At 38.1% G+C, this 26,537-nt stretch overlaps 1 protein-coding gene and 1 pseudogene across 2 annotated transcripts in view; both read left to right on the top strand.

Annotated features, from left to right (window-relative positions):
* MALRD1 (MAM and LDL receptor class A domain containing 1) overlaps positions 1 to 26,537 on the top strand; it is a 747,156-nt gene that overhangs the window by 539,330 nt on the left and 181,289 nt on the right. For both annotated transcript variants that reach the window (XM_040645358.1, XM_040645357.1), the window contains exon 32: positions 14,945 to 15,102. In XM_040645358.1, the coding sequence (XP_040501292.1) occupies positions 14,945 to 15,102 (158 nt within the window). The remainder of the gene's footprint in view (positions 1 to 14,944; positions 15,103 to 26,537) is intronic.
* On the top strand, positions 11,063 to 11,161 carry LOC121106354 (annotated as a pseudogene).

Below are 26,537 nucleotides of genomic sequence, written 5' to 3'. Positions count from 1 at the left end.
GTCATCCTCAGTCACTCTTGGGCTATTGCCAAAGTCAAAGAAACTCATCTCCAATTCAAATATTCTCCTAAACCAGGCCACTCTTCTCCCCGATGCAGGATTAATAATCCTAAACGGTGACTATTAATCCTGCAGCTCCTCAGAAGCTTTCCATGCGCTTTCTGTGTTCTTCCCCACGTTGAATTTCTGATTTTAATTCTACAAACTCTGTGTTCTTGTTCCTCAAATATGCTCTGGGCGTTATAAATGTCATCTTTTGGTCATATCATTGTTTTAGCATGACTCGTGATTTTTTGTTGGTAGTGGATACAGTGTACCAGGTAAAAGGAACCCAGGTAACCAGGTCTTCTGTGTGAACTTTTCTGTTTATCTGGGAGGAAGTAAGGTCATGTTTACTAGTCACTGTTGGCTGTAGCTGTAGAAGTCGGAAGGTGTAATTTTGGGGCGCCCTAGTGGCTCAGCCGTTAAGCGTCTGCCTTCAGCTCAGGTCATGATCCCAGGGTCCTGGGATCGAGCCCCACATCGGGCTCCCTGCTCAGTGGGAAGGCTGCTTCTCCTGCTCCCACTCCCCCAGCTTGTGTTCCCTCTCTCACTCTCTCTGTCAAATAAATAAAATCTGAAAAAAAAAAAAAGGTTTGATTTCCACTGGTGTCCTGGTTCTTCCAGCTTCTCCCTTGTGTTTTGGTTTCCCTAGTGAATTTTTTTTTTTTTTGAAGATTTTATTTACTTATTTGATAGAGAGAGCACTCATGCACCAGCAGGGGGAGGGGCAGAGGGAGAGGGAGAAGCAGACTCCTCACAGAGCAGGGAGCCCGACACCAGGACTGGATCCCAGGACCCTGGGATCATGATCTGAACTGAAGGCAGACATTTAATTGACTGAGCCACCCAGGCGTCCCTCCCTAGTGACTTCTTAAATAAGTTCTGAGAGATGGAGTCCTTTCAGTCACAGCCGCCTGCTGGTATATAGGACCCTACTGATGGGTTATAAGGTGGAGAGGCGTTGAGTGGTAAAGTCAGAGGAATAGGAGCCTTCCACAATTCTGTGATCTATCACAGTCTTTCAGTAAGTTTGCTCTCTTTTACTGTGACCTTGACAAGTGCTTCTCAGTTCTCCCTCCCCCTTCGATAAGATAGGAAGTCTAAACCTTTTTAAGAAAAATAGGCATACTTCAAAATGGCTACTTTTCCTCTCTCCCGGAAAGAAACAGAGGGGATTTTTCTCCAGTCTTCACTGTGGAAGCTTGGTAAGACTTCTGGAGGTAAGACTTTGGGGTGCCCTTAAGCTTTGTCCCCCTGGAGTTCCTGTCTCTCAAGCTTTTCCACGCTGAGCCTCCAGCAATCTGTTGATTACGGTTTACATTTTCCTCACCCAGTGCTGCCTCCAGCAGTGGGTCCTGCTCCCGCGGTTTTGCTCCAGTAAATTGTGATTCTCTGTTTCTGCCTTCCTGTCTCCAGTGGTTTCCCCTGTGATGTCTACTCTAATTCTCTGATAGATGTAAGAAGAGTTTTTGATGTTTAGTTTGTCTGGCTTTTTTTGTTGTAAAGATAAGACTGTGCCTCTGAGCTTCTTACATGCTAGACTGGAAACCAGGGGGATCCTCTTAGTGATTTTTTTAAGAATGAACTTTTGCCACTCTAACCTACTTTCTTTGCCTATTACCATCTCCATTATATTCTTTAACATCTTAATATAATGAATGTCTTTTATAAAGTCTTTTCTTAGTCACCCAATGTAAGCCATCTTTTATCAGTTGAACCTCATGGCATTTACAATCTACATCAATATTTGGTATTATAGGCTCAGAGTAACCCCAGTGAGCTATGTAATAATATTATTATCACCATCTGATAGATGATGGATATGAGACACAGTGGGGATTCAGTGATTTTCCTAAAGTCACAAAACTTGCAAGTACCAGAGTTTGGATTGGAACCCAGGTAGTCTGACCCAGAATGTGTCTTCTGAATAGTACATGCTGCTAGCTTTTATTGTCAGATTCTTTGGGGTGTATTTCGTATTTTCTGAGCTATAACTTGTCCATCTCCTTAACATCCAAATGCAAGACATGGTGCCTTCTCTGTAGTAGTTATCCAATCAATAACTTGTGATTGATTGTCATTTTTCTACTACTAGAATCATCTTTGTATCTATTTTTTAAATTTCCCAGGAGGTTAGCACTGATTTGCAACTTTGTTCTAAGCACTTTACATGTAGGGTATACTTTAATCTTTACCACAACCCCATGAGGTAAAGTACCAGCTATAATTATCTCTTCTTGCTTCTAGGTCCTAGAGAATTTACATAGGTTGCCCAAGATTACATACCTAATAAGTGGTAAAGTCAGGATTTGAATGGAAGCCAACAGCTAAAGTACCTTCAGGCTTAACCACTGGGCCACCCTGCCCTAGGTTTCTGCTCATTACATATTTATTAAAATAACCTGATGATACTGTTTTCTGTTTCAATGAAAATAAACATTCTTCACTTCTTATTTGCTTTCCACACTCTTTCAGGTAAAATCTAAACAAAGTCAGAGTTCATACCGTTTATCACTTACCTAAAGGGTTTATATTTTATTAATTCTCCCTTCCTATATGACATTCTTTTTAATCTTAATTTGGCAAATAAAATCAAGTTACACAAATGCTATTAAGCAAATGCATGTTTCTCAAGGCATCTTGACGAGACAATAACATGTATAAAAGTTCTTCAGGGTTCTTCCATTATGAAGATGGAAAGATTCAGAATCCTTTGTCTCTAGCTACACTTATCAGAAGTGCCAACAATTCCATTCATATGACACCCTCCTGTGACTGAGGTATACTTATCACTAAGCAAATTAAAATCTTTCGAAATAAGATGATGAATATATCTCATTTTGGCATGTCTCAACTATAAGCTTCATTTTTATATCAGATCAATGATTACTGAGGGAAACAGTTTATAGCACCAAAATTTGGTAATAGTAAATAGTGTTAAAATGAGACCTCCTGTTGAGAAGTGTTTGTTTTTTTTTAAGATTTTATTTATTTATTTGACAGAGATAGAGACAGCCAGCGAGAGAGGGAACACAAGCAGGGGGAGTGGGAGAGGAAGAAGCAGGCTCATAGCGGAGGAGCCTGATGTGGGGCTCGATCCCATAACGCCAGGATCACGCCCTGAGCCGAAGGCAGAAGCTTAACCGCTGTTCCACCCAGGCGCCCCGAGAAGTGGTGTTTTTTTAATAGGTAATAATTATTCTCAACGAAGAGTAATGCCCGAAGAATAAACTGTTGGAAAAGGTAGAAATAAATGCCAAATCTATTCACTGTACAGCCTCTCAGAAAGCAAATAGAAGTGATGTAATGACAGACATTTTCATCAAATGCCATGAAAACCTTTCATTTGACTTTGGAGGCACTGTATCTGTGGTTGCCATTTGACAACTTTAAGGAAAACTTTTGTTCTCTCTGAACATGTTTACATTTCACGGCCTTTAAAGCTTGGAGACAAAAAGAGATTGAGGGCATTTCAGCTGATAATCATTGTACCCCTCCTTCTATGGTAGAGCAAGGGACAGGCAGAAATTACAGAGGATGTGGAACCACGCTAAGTAAGTCTAACTCTGAACAAGGGAGCATTTGCTGTTTTGAAAGAGAGGCATACTGCATCACATCTTAAAAAACCATTAGGCAGCTTTATTTTATGAGCACGAAAAAAAAAAGACTAAAATTGCCTACAATTTAAAGCGGGAAGTGAATTCAGATCACTTGAAGTGGGAAATTGTCTCTTATGATTTGACCCTAGTACAAGTGAGTATGATTCTTCCGAGGGCACTGGAGCTGAAAAAATATAGCTTTCTTTTGAAAGTATTAACTGTCTTTTTATAAAAGAAATGTCAAATTTATTACCTTATGGCATAATGACTCGATGAAACATTTTCAAAAACTCGGGATTGTAGCTAATCGCATCTAAAAGACAAATTAGAGTCTCTACTCCACGCCAACACCAGAGTGAAAAAGAATGTCTGCAGAGCACACTGATGGATTCTGAATGTGGCTAATGTATTTTGGCTCTCTCCTGTCCAATAACAATGGAGATCTGAAGAAAGTGATGCTGAATTTACACTATTTGACACTAAGTGGCTCCAGTTTTTGAAAATGTGTGTAATTCTTTGAAGAGTTTCTAAGGTAAAAATTGAATATTGATGAGAAACTTCTACCCAGTGCCTGACTGCAGCTAATTAACATATGACATATAATATCTGTAGGCAGGGAATCTTAAGAACTTGTAATCCTAAAACCTGTACCAAAATTGAAGTATTACATCGAAATGTACAGAAAATATCAGGAGGCGGAGTATAGGGAGAGCGAACATTCGGACATGTGGAGGAAATGCCCACATCCCAGAGTACTGCGTCTGGCAGTATTAAAGCTTTACAAACCTAATCGAAGGCATTCTGATATAACGTGTGAGAATTAAGTAACTTTTAAAATGGCCAACAGAAAGCCATAAAGCAGTCTAAAGTCAAACCGACACTCCAAAAATTCTGCTTCTGTAAAAATCTGCCCCATGAATGTTGGGAAAAGTAGGGATTGGGGAAAATAAATGCAGAATTGGAAATGAAGGTGGTTGATCATTCCACAGAGTCACATGTAAATAAAGTCAACTGGTTCAATGATTTACCATTAAATTCTAAATATGTTGTGGCAGTTGAGACTTTTAAGCATTATTATCTGCTTTAACAAATTCTGAACTTTGTGTGGGAAGCTAGATTGACCTTCCCCAAGGATTTTGCTAGATATAAATAGGTACTTCTCAATGAAGCAACCGAAAGTTTATAAATATTTGAAAGTAGGTCTAGTCTGAGCTTGCTAGATAAAGAACGAGTCTATTTCTGAAAACATAATTCAATGTAAAGTTTTATAACTTTGTGATACAGTACATAGTTCCTGGATCATTCATATATTTCTATTAATAATTTCAAGAGGCTAAGCAACTTTTCACACTTGTGATTTTCAGGAAAAAATATGGCATTGCAACAAGTCTATTCCCCTTACAAAGTCAAGCTTGGATATACTAGAGTTCTAGAATTAAAAACGCCCAAAGACCAAATTTGCAATGGTTGCTTCTAAATTTCCAGGCATAGTTTTGTATTCTTAAATTTTAAAATGGATAAAAGTTCACATTTGCATGCATTAATACATCAGCCAGGAATTGACTTTCTGACTTTTGTGTTCCACTGCAGGATGTTGTAAGACCAAATTGAATATGCAAATTAGGAGAGCCTAGGTGGGGTACACTTTGAAAGCTCACCCAGAGTCCCCTAACTAATAATTGGAATTGCTATCTTTGATGTTGAGTCTTATATAACATTGTCTTATACCGAAATAAATATGCTGCAGTGAAAAGTCCTGGATTATTATCATCCCCAGTGAATTACATTTTTTTTTTACATTAAGGTTCATAATATAGCCCTAAAATGCAAACATTATATTGTTCTACATTCCTTTCAATGATGTCATATCTTTGCTAAGCCGATTTATGGTCGTTGCTATGATAAAAGTAAGTCCTGGGGAGAACCAAAGTGGGATAGGAAGTGAAGGTGGTGATGTTCAATGTAATTTCAAGGTCTGAGCGTTCGGGCAGGGCCTAAAGAGCACATTCTCCAGTGGAAAGTAATTGTGGTTATTTAAGAATATATATATATATTTTTCAATTTGTGTATATTTGTTTTTCGAATGCCCGCGATGTTGTTAGTATATTAACAGGCATTAAATTGTTTGGACTTAAGGACTTAATAAACACAACCAAAATGTTGCTTCCCACCTGGGGTGCCATGAAAAAATTATTGAGACCTTGAGGATGCTGTGACCGGAGTTCCACGAGCAGCCTATAGGCAATGAGTAAGGATGGAGAATTCGGTCAGATTGCATTCAGGTTGCTGTGCAGACTTAAAACCTACCTTTGAAAAATAAATATCACATTAAAATTATTCAAGAGAAACATCTGAATTAGTGAAGCATTAGTATATTTATGTAGTTAGAGGAATACATTTACCAAAATACAGGGTTTCCAAATCAGAATTCCTAATTTTTAAAATGGATTAAATTTGTGCCAGTGGACAGAATTACTTCTTTTCTCATTGCTCTAAATGTTTGACTTTCAACATTAGGTTAGCAGTAGAGCATGGATAGATGTGTATTGAAAGTCTGGGTTAAACATGATTTGCTTTTGAGATAGAGGTATATTAGTTCTCATTACGTATGTCATACTATTTAAGAGCTGAGCTATGAAATATAGAGTAGTTTTATACAAACATACTTAACATTAATTTACCTTATTTGGAACGAGGTCAAGGCTATTTCTTCACAGACAGTATAGTATGAATTGATTCCATGCTTTCACCTTAACTATATATGTTATTATTGTAGCTAGTTTCTTTATTCAGGATAACATTGTAAAGTTTGTCTGATATTGTACTCCAAGTGCATTGGGAATCCTTGAGGGCATAAAAGGTAATAAAATGAGGGAACACCTAGATGTTCTTGTTTAATCAGAGAGCATAGATTTAAAGAATGTGTGTTCTTAATGAATAAGCCACACTTTGTAGTAGATTTGACGGATGGAGTCTAGGTATAGCTTAGCTGCTCATGCCACGTGCATGTCTTCCTATTCCAAATAAGAAAACAAGCTATATGTCATCCTTGCAAAGAAATATGAAAGCAGGCTTTTCTGTGGCTGCATTAAAATATTGTGTACAATTTTTCTAATCCAGTATTTGCTAGTGCATGCATTTCATGAAACAGTGAGGATAGAAAACAGTTCAATGGTGCAAGCCAGGAAACTTTAAAAGTTGTTTTGACTCCTATTTTATATTGAGGGAAATCTTGCAGCATTCATTCACATGGCATGTTCCTTGGTTATTTTTCTTAAGATTCTTTTTTTACTTTGCTAGACTTTATAAAGTGTTCTAAGTGAAGAGAAATATTTTCAGTAAGGAACTTTAAACAATGATCACTCTTTTATTTTATTTTATTTTATTTTTTTTTTTTAAGATTTTATTTATTTATTTGACAGAGATAGAGACAGACAGCGAGAGAGGGAACACAAGCAGGGGGAGTGGGAGAGGAAGAAGCAGGCTCATAGCGGAGGAGCCTGATGTGGGGCTCGATCCCGTAACGCCGGGATCACGCCCTGAGCCGAAGGCAGGCGCTTAACTGCTGTGCCACCCAGACGCCCCTCAGTAAGGAACTTTAAAAAAAATAGGGGTGCCCGGGTGGCTCAGTCAGTTAAGCGTGGAACTCCTGGTTTCAGCTCAGGTTGTGATCTCAGGGTTATGAGATTTGAGCCCCCACATCTGGCTGGAGCTCAGTGGGGAGTCAGCTTGAACATTCTCTCCCTCTGCCTCTCCCCCCACTCGTGCGCATGCACTCTCTCTCTCTGTGTCTCTCTCTAAAATAAATAAATCCTTAAAAATATAGATGCAAGTCACTTTCAGCATCTGGTCTGGCATGTAAGGAGCTTGGAAGTCATTATTTCTTTCTTCATAATAAGAAAAAACAAAAAGCTGAGCAAACTAAAAATCCACAACTCTTTTTAAATTTAGTAGAGAATTGAGGTCTCAAGGCAAACCACTGCCCCCAGACTGGAGACAAGCATGTGGAAACAGAGAATCACAACTTACTGGAGCAGACGCCCATAAATGGAAACGTCTGCAGGAGTCAGTGTGGGGCAGGACACCCTAAACTGTTACTGATGGATTGCTGTAGTCTCAATGTGGACAAGTTGGAGAGACAGTCCAGGGGGTTTCAGTTAGGAAGCCCCCACACTTTTGTAAGTTTTAATTTCAGGAACCCTATTAGTTTCTCACAGTGAAGATCAGAGGAAATTCCTCTCCACTTTCAGCAGGTGGAGGGGGAAAATAGCCATTCTGAAAATTTCCCAGAGCTTTCTGTTTTTCATAACAAAGCCTGCCCTCAAGAGGAGCTACTTTACTAGAATCTAACTGACCTAAAACAAACTAACAAACCAAACAACTGACCTAAGAGGTAAGGGATGGGAAAGTTTACTGGGAAAATACTCTGGTATGTTTCTTATACTATTCATGAAGTTTTAAAGGGGACTTGGGTTAGTGGTGATGTATATTGCGAACTCACTGTCAACCACTAGAAAAGGTTAAAAATATATATGTAATTGGTATGCTAAGATATGCTAAAAAATGAAATCATATGAAATGCTCAATTAAGGTCAAAGAAGACTGAAAAAGAATGAAAGAAAAGAAAAAAGAAACAATGATACCAGTGAATAGGAAATAATAACAAATAAGGTAAATGTTAATCCACCTATCTCAATAATCAGCTTAAATGTTGCTAGTCTATATTCACCAATTAAAAGACTAAGAGAAGATTAAACGAAAGAACCATGTATTGTCAGTAACAAACCCAGTTCCAGTATAAATGCATAGAATGAATGAATGGGGGGAAAAAGTGATAGAATGGAGAAAAACATACTGTGTTAACATTAATCAGAAGAAAGCAGCAGTGTCTACATTAATTTCAGACAAAGAAGATGTCAGAGGAAGGAGAATATTCAGGGATAAAGAGGGGGATTATAAAATGATAAAAAAGTCATTACTCTAAGAAGACAAAACACCCCTCAATGTGTAAGGGCCTAACATCAGACCGTCAAAATACACAAAGCAAACCTAATAGCATTGCAAGGAGAAATAGATGAATCCAGTACTGTAGCTGGAGACTTCAATACCCCTCTGTCAGTAACAGGGCCAACAGGCAGAAATCAGTAAGGATGCAGTGAAACTAAGCAGCACCATCAATCAACTGGATATAGTTGACGTTTGTAGAATACTTCAGCAACAGCAGAATATACATTCTTCTCAAGCTCACATGAAACGTTCACCAAGACATCCCACATGTGAGCCATAAAACACATCTTAACAGACGTAAAAGAAATCCTACAATGTGTGCTTCTCAGACCATAATGGAATTAAGGTAGAAATCGGTAACAGAAATATAACTAGAAAATTCCAGAATACTTGAAGATTAAACAAGTAGACTGCTAAATAACATAATGAATCAAAGAAAAAAATCTCAAGGGAAATTTTGAAATATTTTGAATTAAATGAAAAAGCAAATACAACTTAAAATTTGTGAGATTCAGTGAAAATGGTGTATAGAGGGAAATTTTTAGCAACACATGCGTATATTAGAAGAAAGATCTAAAATTGATAATTTGCAGCTTAGGAAACTAGGAAAATAAGAGTAATTTATAAAATTGGAATCAGGAAATCATAAATAATCCAGTTAAGAAATGGGCTGAAGACATGAATAGACATTTTTCCAAAGAAGACATCCAGATGGCCAAAAGACACATGAAAAGATGCTCAACGTCACTAATCATCGGGGAAATACAAATCAAAACTACAATGCAATATCACCTCACACCTGTCAGAATAGCTAAAATTAACAACACAGGAAACAACAGATGTTGGGAAGAATGTGGATAAAAGAGAACTTACACTATTGGTGGGAATGCAAACTGGTGCAGCCACTATGGAAAACAGTGTGCAGGTTCCTCAGAAAGTTAAAAACAGAACTACCTGGATGGCTCAGTTGCTTAGGCATTTGCCTTTGGCTTGGGTTGTGGTCCCAGGGTCCTGGGATAGAGCTCCGTTTTGGGCTCCCTGCTCATTCGTGAGTCTGCTTCTCTCTCTGCCCCTTCCCCACTTGAGCGTGTACGAGCATGCGCGTTGCTCTCTCCCTCTCTCTCAAATTAATAAAATCTTAAAAAAAACCAAAACTGTACCATGCACCAACTGTTCTGGGCATTTACCCAAAGGATACAAAGATGCAGATTTGAATTGGGGCTCCTGGGTGGTTCAGTTGGTTGAATGTCTTGATTTTGGCTCAGGTCATGATCTCAGGGTCAGGCTCAACAGGGAGTCTGCTTGAGATTCTCCCTCTGCCTCTCCTCCTGCTTGTGATTTCTCTCTCTCTCTCAAATAAATTTTAAAAAATACACATTCGAAGGGGCACATGTATCCTGAAGTTTATAGCAGCATTACCAATAGCCAAATCATGGAAAGAACCCAAATATCCATCCACTGATGAATGGATAAAGAGGATGTGTGGAATATTACTCAGCCATCAGAAAGGATGATTACCCAACATTTGCATCAACGTGGATGGAACTGGAGGAGATTATGCTAAGTGAAATAAGTCAAGCAGAGAAAGACAATTATCATATGGTTTCACTTATTTATGGAACATAAGGAATAGCAGGGAGGACATTAGGAGAAGGAAGGGGAAAATGAAAGGGGGGGAAATCAGAGGGGGAGGCAAACCATGAGAAACTATGGACTCCAGGAAACAGTCTGAGGGTTTTAGAGGGGAAGGGGGTAGGGGGATGTGTTAGCCCGGTAATGGGTATTAAGGAGGGCACATATTGCATAGAGCACTGGGTGTTATACGCAAACAATGAATCATGGAACACTACATCAAAAACTAATGAAGTACTGCATGGTGACTAACAACATAATTTTTTAAAAAGTAATAATAATAATAAAAATCATATACATTAAAAATCAGAAATCACTACACTTAACTGGATTCACTGGTGAATTCTCCCAAACATTTAAAGAAGAAATTAAGCTAGTTATATATATTCCAGAAAATACAAGCAGAGGGAACATTTCCTGCCTCGTTCTAAATCAGACCAGGATTTCAAATAAACAACAAAGACATTACAAGAAAGGAAGACTACAAATAAGTATCTCTCATCAACATAGATGCAAAAGTTCTCCACAAAATATTAGCAAATCTAATCTAATGGAAACATATATATGCAGTACAACCAAGTGGAACTTATTCAAGTATGTCAGACTGGTTTTATATTTGAAATTCAATTAGTGTAATACATCACATCAACTTAAAAAAATTAAATGATCATGTCACTAGACGCAGAAAAAGCATTTGACAAAATCCCACATGCATTTGTGATAAAATACCTCAGTAAACTAAGAATTGAAGTGAACGTCCCTAACTTGATAAAGAATATCTTGCTTCTGCAGCACATACTAAAACTGAAATGATACAGAAAAGATTAGCATGACCCCTACACAAGGATGACACATGACTTTGTGATAGATTCTATATTTTTATGGTGGCTGTAGTTGATAATGCTGTATTATATATTTGAAATTTGCTACAAGAGTAGATCTTATGCATTCTCATACACACAAACACACAAAGTAAATATGTGAGGTGACGGATGGATTAACACAGTTGTGGGAATCCTTTCACAGTGTGTCCAAATATCAATTCATCATGTCGTACACTTAAAATATATTTCAGTTGTATTTGTCAGTTATGCTTCAATAAAGCTGAAAAAAGATATCTACAGAAAACCTATAGCTAACATCATTCATAATTGTGAGAAGCTAGGTACCTTCCTGATAATATCGGGAATAAGGCAAGGTTGTCTGTTCTCACCACTCATATTCAACATCATCCCAGAAGTCCTAGCTAATACAATAAGGCAAGTAAGGAAAACAAAGGACAAACAGATTGGGTAGGAAGATATCAAATTGTGTTTGTTTGCAGATGACATGATTGTCTACATGGAAAATCTCAATGATACAACATGAAGAAAACTCTTAGAATTAATTAACAATTATAACAGTGTTGTCAGACGCAAGGTTAGTACACAAATGTCATTTGCTTTATTATATGCCAGCAATGGAAAATTGGAATTTGAAATTTAAAACACAATAACGTTTACAGTAATACCAGAGTGAGAGAGAAAGAGGGAAATACTTAAGTTTAAATCTAACAAATAAGTACAAGGTCTACATGAGGAAAATACAAACTCTGGTGAGAGAAATCAAAGATCTAAATAAGTAGGGAGATATTCCATGTTCATGGACAGGAAGAATCAGTATTTTGAAGATGTCAGTTCTTCCCAATTTGATGTATATGTACAATGTAATTCCAATCAAAATTCCAGCACATAGTTTTGTAGATAGCAACAAACTGATTCTGAAATTTATATGGAGAGGCAAAAGACTCAAAATAGCCAACACAATATTGAAGTATAAAAAAAAAAAAAGTTGGAGGAATTATAATACCTTATTTCAAGACTTGTTATAAAGCTGTAGTAATGAAGACAGTGTGATACTGGTAAAACAAGAGACAAATAGACACATGGAAAAGAACAGAGAGCTCAGAAATAGACCCACACAAATAAGATCAATTGATATTTGACAAAGTAACAAAGGCAATTCAGCAGAGAAAGGATAGTCTTTTCAACAAATGGTGTTAGAACAACTGGAAATCCATATGCAAAAAAAATAAAAATAAAAAATCTAGACACAGAGTTGAAATGTCTCATGAAAACTAACTCAAAAGTGGATTATAGTAAAATGTAAAACTATAAAACTCCTGGAAGACGAAACAGGAGAACATTTAGGTGACTTTGAGTTTGGTGACGAATTTTCAGATACAATACTAAAAACTTGTGAATGAAAAAATTGTTGAATTGCACTTCATTAAAATTAAAACTTCTACTCTGCATATGACACTATTAAGAAAAATAAAACATAAGCCGCAGAGTGGGAGAAAATATTTACAAACACATATCTGAGAAAGGACTCTGTCCAAAATGTAAAAAGGATGCTCGCATTCTTTTTACAATGCAGGAAAACAATAGACAACAGATCTGAACAGATATCTATGGAAAAATATACACAGATGGCCAAAAAGTATAAGAAAAAATGCTCCATATTATATGTTATCAGGAAAATGCAAATTGAAATGCCATTGAGTTGAAATGAACTACCACTGCATACCTAGTATAATAACTAAAATCCAAAACACTGACAACACTGAATGCTGATGAGGATAAAGAGGACTGGGGACTCCCCTTCATTGTTGATGGGGCGGCAAAATGATACAGTCAACATTGGAAGACGAGTTGGCAGTTTTTTACAAAACTAAACATGCTCTTACCATAGGATCCAATAGTTGTGCTCCTTGATATATACACAAATGAAAACTTATGTTTACACAGAAATGTGCACACGGTTGCTATAGAAGCTTTGTTCATAATTGCTAAAGCTTAGAAGAAACCAAGATGTCTTTCATAGGTGAATGGATAAACTGGTACGTCTCTACAAAGGAATATTATTCGGTGATAAAATGAAATGAGCTATCAAACCACAAAAAAGATATGGAAGATCCTTAAATGCACATCGCTAAGTGAAAGAAGCTAATCTAGAAAGGCTACATACTGTGTAATTCCAACTATATGACACTCTGGAAAAGAGAAGACAGTGGATGTAGTTTTAAAAACATCAGCAGTTGTCAGGCGTTCGGTTGTGGGAGAGCAGGAGGAAAAGATGGAGAGGTGCGGGGTTAAAATTAAACCTTCTGCTCTGGGGAATATTATAGCCGAGGAGCTCTCCTGTACAAGACTGTAATGGTGGACGTGTTGTTAGGCATTCGTCAAAGCCCATGGAATACACAAGGGAAAGAATGAACCCTCAACTAAACTATGGACTTTAGTTAATAACCGTGCATCGGTATTGGCTCATTCATTAATTGTAACAAAGGCACTGACTAATGCAGTGTGTTTATAACAAGCAAATAGCATGTGCTGGGGAGGACGAGGGGGTGTACGGAACTCTGTTAATTCCTCAACTTCCTCTAAGCTCAGAACTAATCTAAAAAATAAAGTCCATTATTATCATTTTTTTAAATGGATACAAGAACAAGTAACCCCTAAAGTATTTCATGTCTACTCAGGCATGCTGAGCACTCCAACCAGGCTGTCTTATTTACCACATATTTGTATTTACCGACAATCCATTTGGTGAAATAATGTTCTTTATGAACATGAAAAGACAAAAAGTCAAGCCGTTAGTGGGTGTGAACGTGATCACCTAATTCTCCTTTGCAATTCACTCTGGCTACTTCTGTTTTTAACTCTATTCAAGGGAGGAATGCATGAGTGTTCCTTGCGTTGGAGAATTCAGTGCCATAGGGGTAAAGGTAACTAACATATATACTGATTCCTCAGAGAGCACTAAATTCACCTGACAACAAGCTCTTAAATAGGAAAGCTTCGTAAAAGAAGCCTCTTGTACTATTAATGCACAGTTGATGATTTAAAGCCACATATCTCAGGAACAAGAATACCTTTAATTAGAAAATATCTTAATAGCTTTGACTTAAAACTGTAAATAAATATTTAACCTAAGAAAGCATATATAAGCATATATATATATATTTTTTCCCCATTCTTTCCTAATAAAAGCCATGCGGGAGACAGTAGCTATGATGAATTTTGACAATGATGTCTACAGAAAAAAAAATCCATTTGTGTTTAAATGGACAGATCTTTCATATACTGATGCAGTTGAGAATAGAAGTTATCTCTTGCTCAGAAAAAACAGCATGGTGACTTTCAGCATTAGATTTCACGTACTCTTACTCACCACTTCTGTGGTCAGTGTGGGAATCAGCAACTGGAAATGAGATACAGTCTCAGTCAGCCTCCACTACCCCCCATCCCTCCTCTACACACAACATACAAAATATTTTACTTCCTTGAAACTGGCCAACAAGTTTGAGCAAATTAGAAGAAAAGGAAAGTACCTTCAGAATCAGAATGCATATTTGATCACTTTAGGCAAGAGTCCCATACTCAGGTGAATTTTGTGAATCATATCATCATAGTGACATTCTTTCTTCTTTTTTTTTTTCTTTTTCTTTTTGGTTCCAAAGAATGAAACATCATCGATACGTGGCTCCACAGAAAGAAAATGAGTTGTGTTTAATTGTGTGTGGGTGGGAGGCATGCAGTTTGCACGTGGTTTGAATACATTCTGCCTCGTGCTATGACACACATCATTGTACTGAAAGAGTTGTATTTGTCTATTTCAAGGAAGCGGCCAGCACTTCCTGTATATCAACTCGTCTAGACCCCAAGAAGGACACACGGCAAGAATCTCTACTTCCCAGTACTTTCCAGCAAGCCTCGGAATGTGTACCGTTCGGTTCTGGTTCTACATGGTTGATCCCAGGAGTATGGGGATACTAAAGGTACGAAAGGAAGGCAGAGATTCATGTTTCACTGTAATATTCAGAGCATGTGCTTAAACATTTTTTTTTTAATCACACAACACTCGTGTTGATTCCATTAATTTCCCATTTCTTTCTGGGACCGTGGGACTTTGGCCAGCCGTGCTGTCATTCATCTTAATCTCATTCAAGATTTATCTCATTCATGGCTGCCACCTGAACTCAATTATGGGGCACACTATTTAAAAGATCATCTAGAGATAAAAGAGGACAGCTAGATTCTACACGCATCTTCTACTAACTGCTTAGATAGGGAAAATGAAGAAATGTGATGGGGGGATAATGATAACAAGAATTTTCTTCCCCAAACAAGGTAAAGGCGAAGAAATTTAAGATTTTAAGCGTCTATCAGCTCACCCGAAAAACAACATGCCTGTTCCATTTTTGACGAATTTGAGATAAGAATCTGCATCAAGGGGCGCCTGGGTGGCACAGCGGTTAAGCGTCTGCCTTGGGCTCAGGGCGTGATCCCGGCATTGTGGGATCGAGCCCCACATCAGGCTCCTCCACTGGAAGCCTGCTTCTTCCTCTCCCACTCCCCCTGCTTGTGTTCCCTCTCTCGCTGGCTGTCTCTCTGTCGGATAAATAAATAAAATCTTAAAAAAAAAAAAAATCTGCATCAAATACAAAAGTCCTTGAAGAAGCAGTTTGCTGCATTTTTACTCTCAATGTATGAAATATCAGTAAGCTTTTCAATCAGCCTGAAGCAACTTTCAAACCTTGATTTTTAATTGTAAGATTATAGATCAGAACACAATACCTGGTGTTATTGCTTTGTAGTTATGTAGCCACCTGTTGTCTGAATAAATACAATTGGAATCTTTGACTTTATCTCAAACATCATCCCTTGTAAACAATAACAGTTATTAAGGGATTCCTATGTTTCAGGCTGGGTATTGTAAACTCCGGTATCTGCTATCTGTTTTAATTCTACCATTCATCTCACGAGGTAGTATATTTTCCCCAGTTCTACAGTTTAAAAACTGTGGCTTAGTAACTTTTCTTTGATAAAATTAATGAAAAATCTGATTTCAAAAATCTGATATTCCTTACCCAGCATGGTTTCACAGGTGTTCTCAGTCTACTGAAGAAGTCTATGAAGGAACATGGGGAACAGAGAGAAAGGAAAAAAGGGTCTTATCAGTCCTGGCCCGTGATAGAAAAGAGAGCTCTTCAAGTAAAAATACAAACGTGCAAAGAAAGTAGAGAATTTGTACTATCCTCTAAGCATGTCTGTTTTCAGTCCTAAAGAGAAGCCAGTAAAAATCAACAGAGAAAGAGTTTCATTTTTAGCAATTTAGAAACAAGTAAGTGAAGATGATGTGACAATTTTGAAATTTTTTCATTGTTTTTAGATACAATATACGAAAAATCAGTAGATTAGCCCATTGCTTATGTTACATTTTATCCAAGGTTATTTATAACCACTAACCTTAGAGAGACTCCACAGTACATTATTTCTACTGATATTTTTAAACACAGTGCTGCAGTTGAAGAGGACACAAGTCCATGGCAGTTACTTATGGAAGCAAATACCAGTGAAAAGGCCAAGAGACCTTTCAACAGCACACAAGTTGATTTCAGTCACTTTCTCACAAAATGTTGCTTCCTCAATTCAAAAAGAGCATCCTTATATCTTTGTAGCTACTCACCAGCTGGTTGGTCAAACTGAATATTTTGCCTCCCCTCCTCCCTCCTCCCCCCTCCCCCACAAATTCGTATGTGAAATCCTAAGACTGCTACTTCAGTCACTCATTGCTTTGAGCCATGTTTCTGGAAATATGTAAACTTTGAAAAAGAAATGTTGGCCTCAAGTTTTGATTTTTGATACCTTGCTTTTGTGCCTATTGGTTTTTCTATCCAGAAGGCAGCAAGTATGTGTAGCAATGCTTTTATGCTCCAGTCTTTAGAGAGGTCTGCCGGGAAGAAGAGTGCTGGGGAATTAGCCCGACAACCACTTTTTGTAGAGGAATCACTCTCCCCCACTCCAAACTGTCTTGATAGGGTTTGCTGTCACTGTAGGTTTCTTTTACCACCTCCACAGCTGACCCAAGTCATAATCTTCTCTAATATTTGGTGCAGATTATAGGACAATTTGTCTTTCTGCTGTTTCACAAATCATAAGCATATAGACTGGATTTGGGCTGTTGGAGGGCATCTTTCCCAATATGGGGAGAGAGACTGGCTGAGGAAGGAGCGAACATAGGAAGGACTCCAACTAAAGAAAGAGGAAGGAACAGAATGGTATTTGTTCTGTTTAAATCCTGGATCCTACCTTGTCTGAACCAGTAAAATTCTCTTTTTGTTACTTGCTACCGAAAAGTCCTAACTTTTACAGAAACCCAAGAGAATCTGTGTTCATAGTGTATCCTTATGTCACTGATGAGCATAAGGGGCAAGTCTCACTCGGTCTGGAAAATCTCGTGTGTGTGTGTGTGTGTGTGTGTGTGTGTGTGCACGCACGCATGCGTGTGGTTCTGGAGCACAAGATACATCATAGTTGTTCTAATCTGAAACTATTAAATTGATTACAAAAATCCTTTAGAAAACATATGGCAAAATGCCTACGGTGAGGTTTTATAGTAGAGGGTCTAAGAGGCCATAAAAATAGCAAGGCGTTCCTGAGAGAGATTTCAAATTATAGCTTGTGGTAGGACGCTTTCTTGTCAGCACACATGTTATGCAGTTGTATACAGTTCTATGCATCCCCACCCCTTCTGGGCTTTGTTCTATAGCCCAGAGAACTGCACTGCCCAGGCTCCTTTGCTCTCTGCTTTCCTGGCTAGGTTTGGCCAATGCTTTCCAGTGGCCAAAGACCTGAGAGCAGGAAGATTAGACAAGCCTTTCTCCTCCCCCTATGCCTTTCTCCCTCCCTCCCCTCATTCCTCTTCTTCCTCTAACCCCTCCCTCTCCTTCCCTCTCTCCACCTCCCTCCCTTCCTCCCTCCCTCCGCTCCTCCACCCCACCTCTCTGCTGAGTTTCTAACCGCACTTCATTTCTGCCTCAGCTTTTTCCAGATAGGCCCTATCTCCACCAAGTATGTCTGCCAGACTGCATCCTCCTGCAACTCAGTCTCAGTGACTCCCTCCCTTTGACTCTCTAGTTTTAGCACTGAGACCATCTTCCCGTACATCCTAGGATGCTTCATGATTTCCTTGGCGATTTCTCATCTCTTCTATAAACTTTGTAACCAGTGCTCTACGTTAAAGTTCCTCTATTTGCAATACTTTAGAGTAGTTTATATTTTTTAGCTTGGCCCAGTCTGATACAAGTACCCACTCCAAAGAAAACACAAGTCTTTTCAAGATAATAACTTGTAACACAATGAAGAATTTTGAGTGAGCTCCACTCAGTTTAAATCTGTCCTCCTTATATTAACTTATTAAAAACTTGCCCATCAGTTGGGGAAGACAGAAAACAAATTTTTAAAAATGCAAATAGGAAAACCTCAACTTGGAGGTTTTTTACTCTGGAGCAAATAAAGCAGGTATCTGTAATAAATAGTTACTCCCAGTCTGCTGAGAGAGGTTTATTTTATACTGAATGGTAAGAAGGTCTTTGAGAAAGATGACATTTGAATTTAGGCTTAAAAACAAAGAGAAGGAGCCAGCCTTGTCAACATCTGGAATAAGAATGCTCTCAGAAGGCAAAACAAGCTAATGAAAAAGCTCAACATATAAGATATTTGAAGGCCAATGTAGCTGGAGTAAAATAAGGCGGGGGGGGGGGTTAAGAGAGAGAGAGAAATGATGAAACAGGCAAGAGCCAGCTCGTATACGTGGGGCCTTTTCGGGACACAAGGAGATGAGCTTTTGTTCTAAAAACCACAGACAGTCATTGGAGAGGGTCTTAGTCACCTTGGGCTGCTATAACAGATTACTGTGGCTTAAGCAATAGAAATTTATTTTTCACAGTTCTAGAGGCTGAGAAGTCCAAGGTTAGGGTAGCAACCAGTTTGGTTCCTGGTGTGGACCCTCTTCCTGGTTTGCAGATGGCTGCCTTCTCACTGTGCTCACCTACAGAAAGAGAGATCGTCTCTCTTGTGTCTCTTCTTATGAAGATACTCATCCCATTTGTGGGGGCTCTACCCTCATGACCTAATTGTCTCCCAAACACCTCACCTCCCAAAGCCAAAACATTGGGAACTAGAGCTTTGGCATGGGAATCGGGCTTGGGGGAACATTTTCAGTCGATAGCAGACATTATTAAATTATAGAATAATATAACCTCATTTGAACGTTTAAAAGATCTGTCTGGCTGCTCTGTGGAAAGCAATGGGGACTGGCAGGTGGGAGGTGGCCAGAGGTCCGGTAGTGAAACAAGGACCAAGTTAGAGATGATTTCCAGGCGTCTGGAGCAGAGAAGATATAGCTTTGCCTGGAGTCTAAGGATAAATAGGAAAGTAATTTCTACAAACAATGAATATTTAGATCTTCACCTGGCGTAAAAGACTATTTTCTAAATCAAATGTGCTTTAATTTTATGAGTATATTAATGAAGGGCATCATATAAAGCCAAAGCAGACAAGGCTTGTACCGTCAGTGAGATCAGGGTGAAAACCAATTATGATTTTCCTGTTACTTTTTTAGGATAAAAAGCCAAACGATTCAGATTTATCCCAGCCTGCAAAGTTGGCCAAATAGGCTGCATAAAGAAGGCATGTTTTTTATAGGAACATGGAAGCCCGATGGTAAAGGAATAATATTCAGAATAATAAATGAATCATGTTCAGAATAATAAAATGTTCACACAGGCATCAGTGTCCTTTGATTCAAAGGCTCAGGAAATAAGAGAATAATCAAATACATACTTTATTTTCTAGGTCAGTTTTTTTTTTTTTTTTTCCTGTCTTTCAATACCTGCCTACATATAAAATTAAAAGCACTCCTTAAAATGGTGCTGGTCACTTTTTGATCCGCTTTGCTAAAAGAGCCCTAAGTGAACCAAATAATTTCCCACGAGATTACTTAGTTCCATTAGTTCGGCTTCCTAGCTTCTGGCTTGTTTTGATATTTAGCCAACTCAGGTGAGTTCTTTAATGTCTACGACAAGAAGTAAAGTTTGTCGCAGGAAAAGAGAATGTCTTTAAAAATGACTAATATCCTTTTATTATTCCAGACTCATTTGTAAAGTCACAGAAAGGAAACGAATAGGAAACTTTTTTAATTGATACTTTCCATAACAATTTTTTGTAATTTACAGAAATTTCTAATTGCTCAGGGGGAAAAAAATGAACTACTTCCTAAGACTTCCTTCCGTGATCACAGATGAATTAATTTATCTAAATGGGCTTCACGAAGCCTATTGTTCAGATTTTAGAGCAGTCAGCCTACAGTGTTGAAACGATCGTTATCTGAGAGTTGAGTTTTAGACACAAATGGTTTCTGCTAAAACCTGTGGAATTTAGCAGGTAAATGTTCCATTCAGGAAACGATTGTTCTTGTGGCCACATGTTTGTGGATTTTGTTTTGTAATAATATGTTTAGGAAGATGGTAAGAGCAGAGGAAAAAAAGGACTGAGAAAACCAATCAGATGGTTACTATGTGCCGTCCATTGTTTGAAGTCACGTGTGTGTGTGTGTGTGTGTGTGTGTGTGTGTGTGTGTGTAGTCTTCACACTCTCCAAGGAGGCAATACTGACATTATTTACATTTTAACAGGTGAGGAAAATGAGATCAGGAAAGCTTCAGGAACTTGTTCAAGGTCAGAGAGCAAAGAGATGGCAGATGGCAGGATGGGGTGTCCCCATATCCACCGGCTTCTGTCTGTGCCTTTCAATTACTCCACTCTACTGACTCTTAGAACTAGAAGGTTACTTTTATGGTGTATTTTAGGTTCTGTATTTCTATTATTCAAAAGCATATGTTATACCAGTGGTTATTCTTTAAAAGGTGCTTTGCATATTTTATGTTCTGCATATTGTAGTTTTCAGTACAGATTTGGTTTGAGTTTGCAAACTTGACCAAAAAATGGCATAATCGTTATGTAAATAGTCAGGTGCGCCTCCTAAATGTGTAACGTGTGTGAGATGTTGTGGGTGATGCCAGAGCTCTTTGTTTCACCTATCATTTAACCCTTTCGTTCTGGTGTGTGTGTGTGTGTGTGTGTGTGTGTGTGTGTGTGTGTGTGAAGATTTTATTTATTTGTTAGAGAGAGAGAGACACCACGGGAGCATGGGCCAGGGGAAGGGGAAGGAGGGGAAAAGGAGGAGACTCGGAAAGGAGGAGAAGGGGGAGGGGCAGAGGGAAAGGGAGAAGCAGGCTCCCCACTGAACAGGGAGCCCCACTGCCTATGCTGACGTAGGGCTCAATCCTAGGACCCAGAGATCATGACCTGAGTCAAAGGCAGACGCTTAACCAACTGAACCACCCATGCACCCCCTGTTCTGCTGCTTTTGGTGATTAACTTTTGAATGAGCATTTCAAAGGTAAGAGCCACCAAGACCACATCTTTGTTAAACTGATTAAGGCCTCCTTTGGTCAGCTTTGGAATCCTCTTGAGTTTGTCATTAGACCTATAGGTGCCCCATTAGAGGAAGTAGACCTTTCAGTGCACTCCCCCTCCCAAAATAATGCAGGGGGAAATTCTGTATATTTCCTCTGATGCTCCCAGACCCTTGAACTTCAGAAGAAGTTTGGCAGATAAAAAAAAAAAAGAATCTTACCTCAATTTAGCCCTTTTATTCTTAAATGCAGAATGAGCATGGGCCGTCTGGGGTGTGGTGTGGTACAAATGCATATACACCAGCAATGGCCAGGTACTTTGAGATATTCTAGAGAGGGCATTTGATACACCAGTCAGCAACGAACCCATTCACCCATATATAATAATATGATTATCATAAATAAATGAATAATAGGTTAATGAAATAGGGTATATATACAGTCACTAGTAATAGAGGAAATGTGTTTTAGATTTGCATTCATTTAATCAGGACATTAGCTTACCACTCAGTGCACTGACGTAATAATTTACAGAATGATAACCTGTGTTAATGAGTTGCCCAAAAGGCTCTGGTTATTACCATGAGATGGTGCCACATAGATGAGGACCCAGCCCATTTCCTAATTATCGCTAGCACTGCAGAAATTCTTTCAGTCCAATGTTGAGTAAGAAGAGAAATGAGCAAAAATGTTAAGTTTCCAAAGGGGAGCAAATATATTCATAAAAGTTTAATATATACTTGATTTACAAACATACATATTCAAAATTAAATAGGTACTAGTTCGCATAACATATGCTTAAGGCAATTTATAGATTTTTTATTCATTTTCTTTACTAGTAATGCTTAATTTTAAAATGAATTTTTATGACATGTTATTATGAAAGTTGTTGAGAGGCCCCGTAAATGTCCTATCTATAATCTTATCCTTTTTAAAGCACATTTTAACTGATGTTCCAGGCTAACCAATTCTCTCTCATTTCTGTTAAATGCTGGACTTCATGGTCATTATTTGCACAAGTGACGGGACCCTGTTTTTTGAAGGTGGCTTTTTGAGAATGCCACGAGATACTGTTTAAGACAGGAAATAATTCATGCAAATATCCCTTTGCATAACAAGTGGAGAAACGTGCGTTGAACATACTTAGCAAATGTCTGCCCTCTAAACAGACTTGTAGAACATTCTGGATTGTACTCCAAATTTGAGCATTTCATGCTATTTTAAGCAGAAATACGGAGAGTAATATACCAGGGCAGTCGTTCTAAATGTGTTACATGCACGCTGGCGTAGAACAACAGTTAACATGAACCGAAGTATTTTTTAGCAATTTCCTCCCTTTTTGAGCATAGACTCAAGATTCTCCCTATAGAATAGCAGTGTCCTGTATTTTATTCTGATAGGTCTCATTGAATAGAAGAGGAAGGTAAGGTGGTATCCAGTGTGCCAGGCATTCTGCAAAGCAGTTCACCACCGAGGACCTGCAAATGGATTACATGTAAGAGAGTGTGTCAAACACACACACGTCACCCATAACATAGTAAGAATCATGGGCTTGTATTAACAGCTTAGCCAAGGCAGGTGTTTAGATCTTCATAGCAGTGATACTTTGATAGCTCAGGTAGAGAAAACTATGTGGACATGTGCTGTGTATCTTCCATTGTAGATAATAGAAAAGTTAACTGCAGGATGGTAAAAACACAGCTGTTATGTTGCTGTGAAATGATAAATTATCAGAATGGGAAAGTACTGCAGGAAATGCAAAGGCTGACTCTTGAGAGAAGGAGCTAATCTAATTTGACCTTCAAATTAGACTTTCCTTTTAGAATATCAGAAAAACAGAAAAAGAAAAGTGACCTCAAGTCAAAGAGATATGCTGCTAAAAATTAAAATCAAGTCACAGTTTTAAGACAGAGATGTGGGAATTTGTAAAAGAAGGTATTTCTTACACCTGCCTGCAAACGGGCTAGATGCAAAGTCACCTTGAGAAAGAACCAAAAGTCAGCTTTGCTTAGAAGTCTGGGTCCCAAGCTGAATAGGACTTCTTGGGAAAAAAAAAAAAAAAAAAAAAGCATTTAACGTATTCAAACTTAAAGCAACATTTCTTTTACATTTTTATTTTGTGAAATCTGTCCATCTCTATTTTACTAATAGATTCTAGATTTAATGCTTAGGAAGCCCTTTCCTGTCATAAAATAACAAAATATTCTCAGATTGCCTGAGTGCCTCAGTTGGTTAAGTGACTGCCTCTGCCTTCAGCTCAGGTCATGATCCTGGGGTCCAGATGAACCCCCCCCACCCCCTGCTCAGAGGGGAGTCTGCTTCTCCCTTTGCCCCTCCCCCAGATCATTGTGCTTTCTCTCTCAAATCAATAAATAAAATCTTTTTAAAAAATAACAAAATATCCTCATTTGTTTTAGCTATTACAGAATTTTGATTTTTAGATTCAACTAATTAATCCACTTATAATTAATTTTGTGTATGTATGATGAGAGGTTAGAAGCTCATTTTTTTTTCCCAAATAGCAAGCCATTTCTTTCAACAGCATTGATTCAATACTATGTCCTCTCCCTGTGAATTTGACTTACTTTTGTTATCACATGTGGAATTCATATGTGCATTTGAGATTTTTCTATGGATACATGAAAGAATTATTGCTTCTTCCATACAAAGGTAGATGGAGAGAGAGATGATAGAAAACCAGAGATAAATTAAATCATACTCCTCTACATTTTTCCTGACTGTTATCTCAAATGGATTTGTTAATTTAGGAAAATAGTATTTTAAATTCCTTCAGTGAAATTATATAAGTTACAGTTGGTTTTTATTAGTCTCAGCCCTTTCTAGTCCAAAGCCATATTGTTGAATGTATAAAGATTCAAGACAGTTATATGTGCTTGGGGAGTCGTAACTTTTATCAATATTAAATGTCCTTCTTTATACTTTTCCTAAAATATTATTTTTTCTGTTAATAATATGGAAGTTCTTCCATTTTTAAATAATTTTATTAGTATTTTACCCATGCCTTTACTTTTAACTATCCCATGATACTTGGCTTTAGTTATCTCAGTTTTAAACAGCATCTGGCTGGATTATTTTTTTCCCATAATATGAGTTTCTGGTTTTTATAAATTAATTCAGTCCTTTTTACATGGGTTATTGTGTAGGTCTATTATATAGACCTATTTTTTATGTGTTTTCTATTTGTCTTTTTTTTGTTTGTTTTATTATTTTCCCCTTTACTGATGTCTTTAGTTGGGTTGATTTGATTTCCTAATTCTTGCTTACTTCCAGTAACTTTTATTTATTTTAATTTTTTTTTAAGATTTTATTTATTTATTTGACAGAGAGAGAGACAGCCAGCAAGAGAGGGAACACAAGCAGGGGGAGTGGGAGAGGAAGAAGCAGGCTCCCAGTGAAGGAGCCTGATGTGGGCCTCGATCCCAGAACGCCGGAATCACGCCCTGAGCCAAAGGCAGACACTTAATGACTGCCACCCAGGCACCCCTATTTATTTTAATTTTTTAAAAGATTTTATTTATTTATTTGTCAGAGAAAGAGAGACAAAGAAAGAGCAGGGGGAGCAGCAGGCAGAGGGAGAAGCAGGCTCCCTGCTGAGCAAGGAAACTGACTTGGGGCTTGGGATCATGACCTAAGCCAAAGAGGGACACTTAACTGACTGAGCCACCCAGGTGCCCCATAATTTCCAAAAAATTTTAATCGCTAGATCTGTTTTTCTAAAGTGACCCAGTTTTTAGTAAATCACTTTGTTTAAGTGATTTAAGATTTTAGTGATTAAAATTTCAGAAGGATCCCTTCGTTTAAAATATTTCCCCATTATCACTGAAAATTCATTGCATGCTTCCACCCACCCCTCAAATAAAAGACAGCTTCAGCAAGTTTGATCTTCTCAAACAGCTCTGTGGCTTGTTGTGGCTGGAACCTTAGATTTGGGGTGTAAATAATTCATCTGCTTTCTTGACAATGATATTCTTTAAAATGCTGTAGACCTCACTAGTACATAATTATCAAATGTATGTTTATACTGTATAATTATGTATGTTCTGTAGTCGTCTTTGCTCACCACTCTTTATTAAATCCTGTGCAATCCGCTACAGTGGGTTCTTTCCGTTTGCTACGTATATTACTTTGGTAAGGCTGCTCTAACGAAATCCCATAGACTGGGTGGCCTACACAACAGAAATTTATTTTCTCACAATCCTGGAGGTTAGTGGTCCAAGATCAAGGTGCATACAGGTTTGATTTCGTGAGTCCTCTCTCCTTGGTGTGCAGATGGTTGCCTTCCTGCCCCGTCCTCACATTGTGCGTCCACTATGTGTGCGTCCCCAGTATCTCTTCCGGTGTCCAAATTTCTTCTTCTTATGAGGACACCAGCAAGATTAGGTTAAGATCCATCTTAATGGCCTCCTTTTCCTGTACTAACCTCTTTAGAGGCCCTGTCTCCAAATACAGTCACCTTTTAAAGTACTGGGGTTTAGGGTTCAACATATGGACTTGGGGCAGGAGGCACATTCAGCCCTAAGAACATGTTTTGCTCATACATTTCAGAAATCGTGCATGGTTGATAAGCTTTTTGAGTTCCTGCTTGACTGAAAAAAAATGTGTGTGTATAAATATACATATGTACCCATATAAAAAAGTAGTTTGATTTAGGTTCAGAATTATTTTTTCTTAAGAAATTGCAAGCGTTGTTGCAATGTATTCTAACATCCATTGTCCACCTGCCTTATAGAAGACAGATGTCTGATTATTTCTCCTCCAGGATTTTTACATATTCTTCTTTTCTGTCAGGAAGTGGGTAAAATGTTCTTTTTATCCTTGGAGTTCATAAATCCCTACAGCGATTTGATGGGCCTCTATCATTTTTCATCTCAGGAAGATTTTTGTCTATAATTTATCTGATTATCTCCTTCTAGAAAAATCTGAGACAGATGT

This window comes from Ursus maritimus, unplaced genomic scaffold, assembly GCF_017311325.1.
Source record: "Ursus maritimus isolate PB19 unplaced genomic scaffold, ASM1731132v1 scaffold_31, whole genome shotgun sequence".
NCBI classification, from domain to species: Eukaryota; Metazoa; Chordata; class Mammalia; order Carnivora; family Ursidae; genus Ursus; species Ursus maritimus.
The sequence above is the reverse complement of the archived record's forward strand: the minus strand, read 5'-3'. Positions and strand labels throughout refer to the sequence as shown.